General features: G+C 37.7%; 1 protein-coding gene across 1 annotated transcript in view; it reads left to right on the forward strand.

The window, feature by feature from the left end:
* The first annotated feature begins 3,713 nt into the window (after positions 1-3,713).
* The window catches only part of LOC111867092 (disks large-associated protein 5), a 57,794-nt gene continuing 51,688 nt past the window's right edge, over positions 3,714-9,819 (forward strand). Inside the window, exons 1-2 of the mRNA XM_023856593.2 lie at positions 3,714-4,023; positions 8,003-8,301. Of these exons, the coding sequence (XP_023712361.1) occupies positions 3,843-4,023; positions 8,003-8,301 (480 nt within the window). The 5' untranslated portion in view covers positions 3,714-3,842. The remainder of the gene's footprint in view (positions 4,024-8,002; positions 8,302-9,819) is intronic.

The following is a 9,819-nucleotide window of genomic DNA, read 5'->3' on the forward strand; positions in this document are numbered from 1 at the left end:
TAACAGAAATGAGTACCAGGAATATTCTTGGAATATTCTTAGGGGTAAAGGGCGGCTGGCACGTAGGGCTGACAACCTTGTCGCCATCTATGATCCGATTGTCTAGAAAGTGTGGGAACCTCAATGTCTCACAACCATATGGACCTCCATGGCCTGTTACAGGGATACCTTTACTTTTCTTACTTTTTACTTTTATGCAGGGAGGTTATTTGATGGGATGCTGCCTGGTCAAGCAGGAAGGACACACAGTACTCATGCCATCTTGTGCTGTGTGTGTTCAGACTCATGGTGTAGTTGACAGGCCAGTAGCCTATACACACCACAGTTTTGCCCTGGTAAATTGTTGAACAGGTAGTGTGAAGTGAGCTTATGTGTTATGTGCTGGCGACTACAATTCCAAACCCCCGCTACTGTATTAAACAGTCAATCATATTATTTCTTATGTTGAAATGCTACATGAGAGTTACACACTGGAACTAGTGTTAAAATACAGTACTTATGTGAGCAGTAAGAAAATTATCCCAACTTATATTTCAGGATGTTGCAGTTTCAAATAAAATATTATTTATACAGTCTAAAGAAATGCAGATACATAGGGATGTTATTGGATAGGAAGGAAAGAACCAAATCAAAATAATACCAAGTGGTCACTGAAGAGTGAAAGTGGATTAATTGAATGTCCCCTAAAAAGATCTCTTAGATGCCCAGCAGAGGAGGCTGGGGTTTAAACTTTCAGGTTTCAAGTTTCAGATTTGCTCTGTCTCAAAAGGAACTTAATGTGTGAGTGAGAACTTTTTACAGAGATGCAAGGAATGTATGCATAAAAATTTGGCCATTTGCAGCATCTGCTGTGATCTGGGTGGATTCTGATTATGATATGTTGGCCTATGGATTTGCTGAAGGCAGTGCTAGTTCAGTTACATGCAAAAAGTGTTCATGCAAGGATGTGACTTTTCTTCTGGACTAGCTGAGCAATTTGCAACAGATCCAGATGATCTCCATGTATTAATATTTATTTTAAGTTGAGTTAAACATGCAAGTATACAAGGGTTGAATTTTGTTATAATGGCATTTTACTGTGTATGTGTGTGTATACACACACACACACACACACACACAGGACTCTTCGCTATGTCAACACTAATAATGGCAATTGCAGTTACCATTTCCACAAAATGTATTAAAAATATTGATGTTACCGAAATATGAAACTGTGGCATTGGCTGTTTGTAGCATTAAGAAAAACTAGAAGTTAAAGGTCAAGATAGTTGAAGTATTATCTAAACAATATTTGAAATCTTTTGGTAAGCAATTAAATTTAATATATATTAAGGATTCATCTTCAGCATCATACAAAACAAGTCTTGCATCTTACAATCTAGCTGTTGTAATGATCAATACATTTTTATCACAATTATAGATCTAATCATAGTTAAACAAATGTCAAGGTCTGAATATCAGTAGTATTTTCAACACAGTTTAGAAATGTTATGCTGTTTGACAAAGGATGTGAAACTGTTGTTCTTTCAGAGTTTTATGGATGTCAAGATCATAAGTTAATTATTTTTATGAATCTGAGAAGGAAACGTTGTACTTAATGCAAATAATAATAGAAAATTGTATTTTTCAGTCCAATAAAAATGTTTGTATTTTTAGTTATAGTTTATCTATTTATTTAGCATAAAGTGATTTGTTTGAATGTACCTATCAGTTATCCACAGTATTATAATTGCCTTTGTTATCCACATAAGTTTGACCTTCCAGGAATGTATGGCACCATAAAGCGAGGTTACATTGTACCATTTCTTTTCTTCCGAAATTTGTTTTCTGGCATCTAAACAGTGGTCAGTTTTCAGTTATGCACTGTAGTAAAATTTCCTTTCAGTTATCCACATGAATGTGACTTTTAAAGAATATATGGCATCAGCATATCAGTTGTGCGATGGTATTATGACCGTTAGTAAAGTTAACATGAAATTTATGTACAAAGGATTATTAATGGGGACGTATGATTTAGGTTGGATGTCAGCCTTGCCATACTTCAGGCAGTTAGTCACTGGCTTCTCTCTGCAGCATCCCGGGTTCAGTCCCAGGTCAGGTTATGTGTGATTTGTGGTGAATAAAATAGCACTGGTGCAGGTTTTCCCCAAGTAATTCAGTTTCCCCAGACAGCTCCAGCAAATGATCTATGTCTTTTCAATCCTGTACCCCAAATTAAAGCTGTAAGAACAGGAAACCAGAAATGAGGATGCAAATGAGTAAACCAAGAATATAAACAAAAGGGTTATATGAGAACGCCTCAGTTCTTCTAGTAACAGTGTTTGAACCTGGCTCCAAATTATTGTATACTAGGTAATATTTCAAGTTAATTTTTTCATTCTGTAGTAGCGTGGTTCCCTAGCTGATTACTTAATCACGTGAAAATTCTTGAGTTTCACTAATAGGCAAGCAACATGAAATCGTGTTTCTGTAGTCAATGTTGCTTTGTTGAATAATTCTGTAAACAGTATCTTCTGTGCAATGAAAAAAAAATGTTTAAAACCTTGAACCCTTTCGTTTCAAAGTAAAGTATCTTAAGAAAAATCAACTGATAACTAATTGTGATGTCTTTCAAGATTACATTCTTATAAAATGGTTTCATGACAGCAAGCGCACACATCTTTCATTGCTGTTGTCACTCCTCATGAAGGGATAGAGCACAGTTATGTGAATATGTATAAAACAGCATTAAGATGCCAATAGATTCACATAAGATAGCTCAAATTGGATGATTACACTGTGTGGAAACATACTGATTTAGAAAACAAACAAGACGTTCTGGGAAGAACTGATTTCCTCCTTTCCTTTCACTGTGATTTGAGTATCTGATAACGATAAGTAGAAAGAGAAATTTAGTATTTATATGTGAAGTCAATAAAACAATAGAATTTGGGAGGCTGTAGTGTTTCATATTGCTGATGGGAGTGATTTATGAGTATACCCTTTTGAAGTGAGTATGATACAGATACCAAGTCACATGTCAATTGATTCAGGCATTCGAGTAATATTAAAGGTATTACCTCAATAATTTGAGAGGCTATAATGTTCATATTACTGATGAAAACGATTTATGATGGGCAGCGCTGAAATTACACCAGTGTCGTTATATATATATGCATATCAAGTTTCGTGAAGACTGGTGCAGGCATTCAAGGAATATTAAGGTTTCGTCTCAGAAATTCAAGAGAAGAGGCTGCAATGCTGCGAACTGGTAACCGCAACTCAATCGAAATTTCCAAGAAATGTCACCAATTTCATGCAGGCAACTGGTTTCCAGATTAGTGGGCGCACACCACGGACACTGGCAACCTCAACGCAACCGCAATTTACGAAAATTGGTATAAGCCTGCGTTAAACACATGTTACTGAATGGAACAGTGCAGTTTCCTCAATTATCGTTGCTCCATTCAGCAACATGTCTTCAACGCATGCTGATAAAAATTTTAAGAAATTTCGGTTGGGTTGCGGTTGCCAGTTTCCTTGGTGTGACCTCTACCTGAATTGCACATTTGTTTGCTCTTCAGTTATTATGGGAATGAATTCGAGTCACCAACACATTAGGCACTTATTATTCTTGCTGTTGTTGTAGAAGGAATATTTTTGCAGTTGGCACGGATATGACCGATATGACAGCTTGGCATGGCGTTTTGTGAGATTCGTCGACTTGCGCAATTCGGACCGTTCGGACCCATAGAGCGAGTTTCAGTATACTTTGACCAATAGCCAGCAAGTGTCGGTTGTACGATTATATACTTTCAAATTTAGTTGTTACCGGTTTCTGTTGTGTGTGTTACAAGATTGTGATGATGGCTGGAATGATTTCCAGGTTTAGGGAAGAATATAAAAAGAATGTTTTAGTCTCTGCGGGTGCTAGAAAATATAAACGAATCCAGAAGCAATTAGAATATCGTCATGTTTCCAGAACTGAGCAGTTTAGCAAGCAACGTAATTTGAATGGCCTTACAGATGATTCCCAAATTCCCAGTAAGTGACAGTGTTTATCTTAAGAAGAATTATATCCACCAAGAACTTACACAGCAGGATTGGCACTATATTTTTAACTGTAGATGCGATGACGTTTTTGGCTAAAGCAACCACAATCTTTTCTTATAATGCAGATCGAAGCCCAAGGACACTAAATCAAAAGTTTATTAATATTTCATATATAGTTGGTTGATTTATGTCTGGATACCTCGCAGGCCACAATTTGCAACTTACTGATCTGTCAATTTAAGATATTAATGGAATAATTAGTGTGTGTTGTAGCACCATCTTGCATGAAACAACTGTGTCTTCTTTTATAACGTTCTAAAGAAAGGGAAGAAGAATGCCATTGCCATACCTTTCTGATTTACTAATTTGTAGAAAAATATATTAAATATGCTATTCTTGTAGCAGTAATGGCAGCACACACCAATCTCCTGTATCTGCAGTGATAGTACAGGGAGGTTCTTACCTCTGTTGACCAGTTCACGGCAACCATTGCACTGCTGGCTGCAAGTTTCAAATGAATTTCGTCGACGAATCATTATGCCTGTTGGTCAATAATGTTCAGAATGAAGAAGTTAAAATTCACAGATCACAGGAGGTGTTGAAAATGCTGTCCCTCTGCACATGGACACCCTTTGCACTGGCAGAATAGGTTCTGATTTACTCTTTGAAGCTGTTCTTCAGGAATATTTGCAGTTTCCCTATGACTAATTTCTTTTAGCTCTTCCGTTTGAGTGTTACTGTTGTAAACTTTGACCTTCGACAACTAAGATTGTGTGGGCGTGCTGGCCAAATACCATTGCTGATAATTATGTCCCCGAAGACATCGGATAGTGTCTGCATAGACATACATGCAATATGGGCAGTATCGGAGACTTGTTGAAACCAGCCATGGTCTTTGTTATTCTGTTGACTGTGGAAAGAATTGCTCAAGAATGCCCTGTCATATCTTTTGCAACTAATTGTTTCTTTAAATACACAGGTACAACAGTCTTGCATTTGTAGCACATCAGATACCAACTTTTACTGAATGGAGCAGAACTTTGTTGGTGAGATGTGGATTCTGTAAACTCCAGTAGCGATTATTTTGCATATTTATGTATTCCTACAAGTGAAACCACAGTTCATCAGAGAAGAATGTCAGTTGTGGTTCGGTCTTGCCTTCAAAGACAGACTGTAGAAACCAACTAGAAAAATGAACCCTGCTAACTGGGTCTCGCAGCTGCAAGGCAGGGATTACTGATGTTTTACAGGGTCTAACTTCAGCAATTGTGTTGCCCTACTTGCATTAGATTTTGACACTCCAGTCTCTTGAGCTAGATGTTTCAGTGATTATCTAGGTGTATGTTCAAGTCTGGCTCCTATGTCATCTGACTTCCTCAGTAAGCTCTTGGTGCATATATTTTTGTTTCTTGTCAATTAAGACAAGATCTAAGTTTATTACCAAACTGTGAATTGTTTGTCTGCTGGGAACTCTTTCATCACGGAATTGACGTCAAAAAATTTCCTGACACTTTCTAGAAGATCCATATTTCATGTAGGTGTTATACTCCCTGTCTAAGATAAACCGTAACTTGGATGTTGGGTAGTAATGCAGCTGTCGGTTTCTTTCTCCTTGACATTTGTCATATAAAGCATGTTCAGCCACTGTTTTCAATTTTTTCTCACAGTCAGGGGAACCTGATTTGGCCTGTCAAGAAAGTTTTTATATCTTTATTGATTCTGGTCAAGTATCCAAAATTTGTATGCAGGTTGATACATATTTACATACATTGTATGAGAAAGTATTGTGGTCATGAAAAGATGAATTTATAGAGGCAGTGGAAGTGAATAGTATTTGGTGAGCCAGAAAGTCCTAAATGTAAAGGGATTTGAGCAGCAGACCCCAGCCAGGCCTCAATCACAAAACGACATTTTTCTCAAACATTGTACTAACATCAGCTACTTTATGATTCATTGTTACATAGGGGATATTTTCATGAACAGATCTAATATTTGTTGACCCCTATTTGTAATTATGTGTTCATTCAAAGTCTTTGGCACCAATGATATTGGAGTGTGTAGACCCATTACTAGGTAATGATGCAAACAAACAAGTTCCCACAGCAACGAATAAGTACACAACAACAGAGGAACTGTTGGAAGTAGTGTTCTCTGTGGTCTGTGCCATGGCCATTCCTACACATCTGCATGGAAAACTCATCTTTGAGACAACAAATCCAGACACAACAACAGAAGAGCTGTGTTTTCTGTTGGTCCATGCTGAGGGGCTATAAGCGGGACAAAATTTAGAGCTCACTTGAATCTCGTGTGGAGGCGGTGTCGAATACCTCCACTGTGACCCTGTGAGTCACAGGAGGCAATGAAAATGGAAGTCTGGAATCTGAGACAGTAAAATATGGTCATGAGTACCATGGGGCTCAGACCAGAGAATGACTGCGCTGGTGAGGACCAGCAGAAATTGTAAATGACAGACCCATCCTCTTGTCAGAGAAAGCATCCCACATAAACAATCCCGCAACTCTCTGACAGTAATAAAAGTCTGATCGTAATCCCCAGATGGTTGCTTTATTCCAAGACAGACTGGCTGACTGACTGTCAGTAGTAATTTAAGGGGGCCCATACACATACGAGTCTGACTCGACTTGGGTTCCAGTGAGCCAAACTTGTCTGTGTGTGGTGAAATTAATCCGAGCCCGGCTTCTCGCCGAGCTGGACTCACAAGCCAGACTCGTATGTGTATGGGACGTCTAAGTCTCACTCTCAGACTTAGACTCAGATCACACTTAGACATATCATGAGAGAGCTCAGTAAAGTTGTATCAGAAGACAAAGTAATAACTGTTACAATAATGGTACTTAACTTAATGCAACAAAATGTCAGTCAGACTTCATAGGCCACTTAAATTCATAGCATTTAATGCGAATGACATTTGGAGGCAGTGTTATAAGCTCAGGAAACAGTTGCAAGACGTACATGTAGATGTGGCTTTGCTTTCAGAGAGTCATCTCAAAACACATGGAAAGGTTGTATATAGTGCAAAAGGAAGAATTTTCTATAACATGCTATAACTGTTACACATACGCTTGACAAAAGGCCAAGCATGCAAGTATTCATGAGAGACAAACCCATATTCTTCTCGGAGAGGATGTTACAGAAGGACTATTACTGCAAGGGCTCAATTAAAAAAAAAAAGAGATCTCTATGTCTCTGGCCCTGAGCTTTAATGGCTTGGCCCCAAGACAAACTGATTAGCTTAAACCTCCAGTCATGAAGTAATTTTGACTTTGAGTTCAGTTGATACTTGAAAGTGAGCCTGTGGAGAGAATGTTTAGCATGTGATTTGAAGACTTTATGTGTGGTTTGAATTTACAATGAGACTTATAAATTTGTTGCCAGGATATGACTAGTGATGTAGTGTGTATGTAACGGTGATTTGTAGAGTGTGTAGATCAGCAATAGTGCTGTAATCACATGTAGTTCTGAGTGGTGTGTATAAAGTCAATAAATCCAATCATCCAATCCAAACACCGTCTAATAGTCCCGCCAAAAATACATGACAGTATTGTTGTGTGTTCATGTATGTAGTCTTGACTGGGAACAGTGTAACTGCTAGAAAGTTTGTCATACGGAATTTATGTTGGAATTATTCTTGCTTAAACCGTTGACTGTAGCTTTTGGTATAAATATGAGTATTATGTTGCTGGCAGGCAGCACTTTTCCTGGGGTAGAATTTCTTTCATTTTGAGGACCTTAATGCTTTCCAGTGTGAAATTTCAGCTTCTCCAAGATTTTCTTTCATAGCATAATGGTTTCAGGAAAGAGGGTACTTTTGTTGAAGACATTCCAAAATTTAAGTTCCATCCCATTGAATATATCCTAAAGGTGTGATTGTGAACAGAGTTGTCATTTTTCACCAAAGTAGAATTCATTAATTCCCTTATTGTAACATTTGAACGTGTTCATTTTCCAGAGACAGCAGCTGATTCACGCAAATCAAGACTGGAGAAGTGGAAGGAAGAGAAACAGCGGCAGAAGTTGTTAAAGAAGGCTTTAGAGAAACCAGTTTTTAAGTGTGGTGTTGTGCATCATAAAATGGGGTCTCCATATCTTAATGATCTCACTAACATGAGCCATATTGAACATAACAAAAAGACATCCACACATGCAGGGCTTGAACATCCAAGGTTTAGGCAGAAAACTGCTGCAATGAAGAAAACGTCTGTTACAGATAGTACAACATCTTTTGCCCCATCAAACTTCAGATTCAAGGTAGTTGGGTAGTAACATTTTTAAAAGGGTGCAGAAAGGAATTACCGTAAGCTTTTAAGTTAAAGTTAAAGTTTAACCAGTAAGTACTGCAAGGCTTGGATAAGATAAGTATGATAACTTTTTTTAATTCTATATTTCAGCATCCTGTTGCACATCTTTAATTAAACGTCTGTGTATTAAGTCTGTCAATAATGCAACAATCATTAAAATATTCACCGTTTAACACTAACACAACATGTTTCAGCCACAGACGGCCATCCTCAGGCGTTTCAGTACGTCCAAACTGTTACACTGCTTTGATGTGCGCTAAAATTGCATGTTGCAGTCCACTTAAAATAACATAAATAATTACATAAAATTCATTAAAATTGTTCTATTAAAATCTTTCGTAAAATCCTATTCCACCTCGTAAGGGGCATCGTCCATTTGTTTAAATCTATGTGATACATGTATTCCAGACAGTTTGTTTCTGCAGCTTGATTTGCTACATTTGCAATATGCAGTATTCCTCTTGCTTGTGTGTTGTTCCCTCTATCAGCGTGTGGTGTTGTCTTCACTTGTGAAGACAACACCACATGCTGCTTGATCCATTGTACTTCTTCCTTTAAGGAACCCACACTGGTATTCTCCAAGTCTCTCTTTTGTAATCTGCATTATCCTTGTATTTATCAAACTTGTCACAATTTTGTATATGGTGTTGAGTAAGGTTATACCTCTGTAATTATTGCAGTCAGATTTATCTCCTTTTTTATGAATGGGACAGGTTTAACCTGTTTTCCAAGCCGGTGGTATGCTTTCTTCTTCCCATATTTGTGAACAGTAAGAACAAGAATATTAGAGACCTGTATAGAGGAATAAATGACTTTAAGAGGGGTTACCAGCCTAGCAGTAACTTAGTGAAGGGTGAGAATGGTAATCTGCTTACAGATTCCCACATTTTGAATAGGTGGAGGAACTACTTCTCTCAGTTATTGAATGTACATAGGGTCAGTGATGTTAGGCAGACAGAAATCGATACAGCTGAGCCATTAATACCTGATCCTAGCCCTTTTGAGGTTGAAAGTGCTATTGCAAAATTGAAACGGTATAAATCGCCAGGTAGTGATCAAATTCCAGCAGAACTTATTCAAGCAAAAGGCGAAATATTACGTTCTAAGATGCACAATCTAATTACTTCTATTTGGCATAAGGAAAAATTGCCTGATCAGTGGAAGGATTCTATTGTTGTACCAGTTCACAAGAAGGGTGATAAAACTGACTGTAGTAATTATCAGGGATATCACTGCTATCAACTTCATATAAAATTTTATCCAATATTCTTCTCTCAGTGTTAAGTCCATATATAGATGAAATTATTGGGGATCATTAGTGTGGGTTTCGACATAACAGATCAACTACAGATTAGATCTTTTGCATTCGTCAGATATTGGAGAAAAAATGGGAGTACGATGAGACAGTACATCAGCTATTCATAGACTTCAAGAAAGCTTACGATTCAGTTAGGAGGGAAGTATTATA

This window comes from Cryptotermes secundus, unplaced genomic scaffold (assembly GCF_002891405.2).
Source record: "Cryptotermes secundus unplaced genomic scaffold, Csec_1.0 scaffold205, whole genome shotgun sequence".
Classification (NCBI taxonomy): domain Eukaryota; kingdom Metazoa; phylum Arthropoda; class Insecta; order Blattodea; family Kalotermitidae; genus Cryptotermes; species Cryptotermes secundus.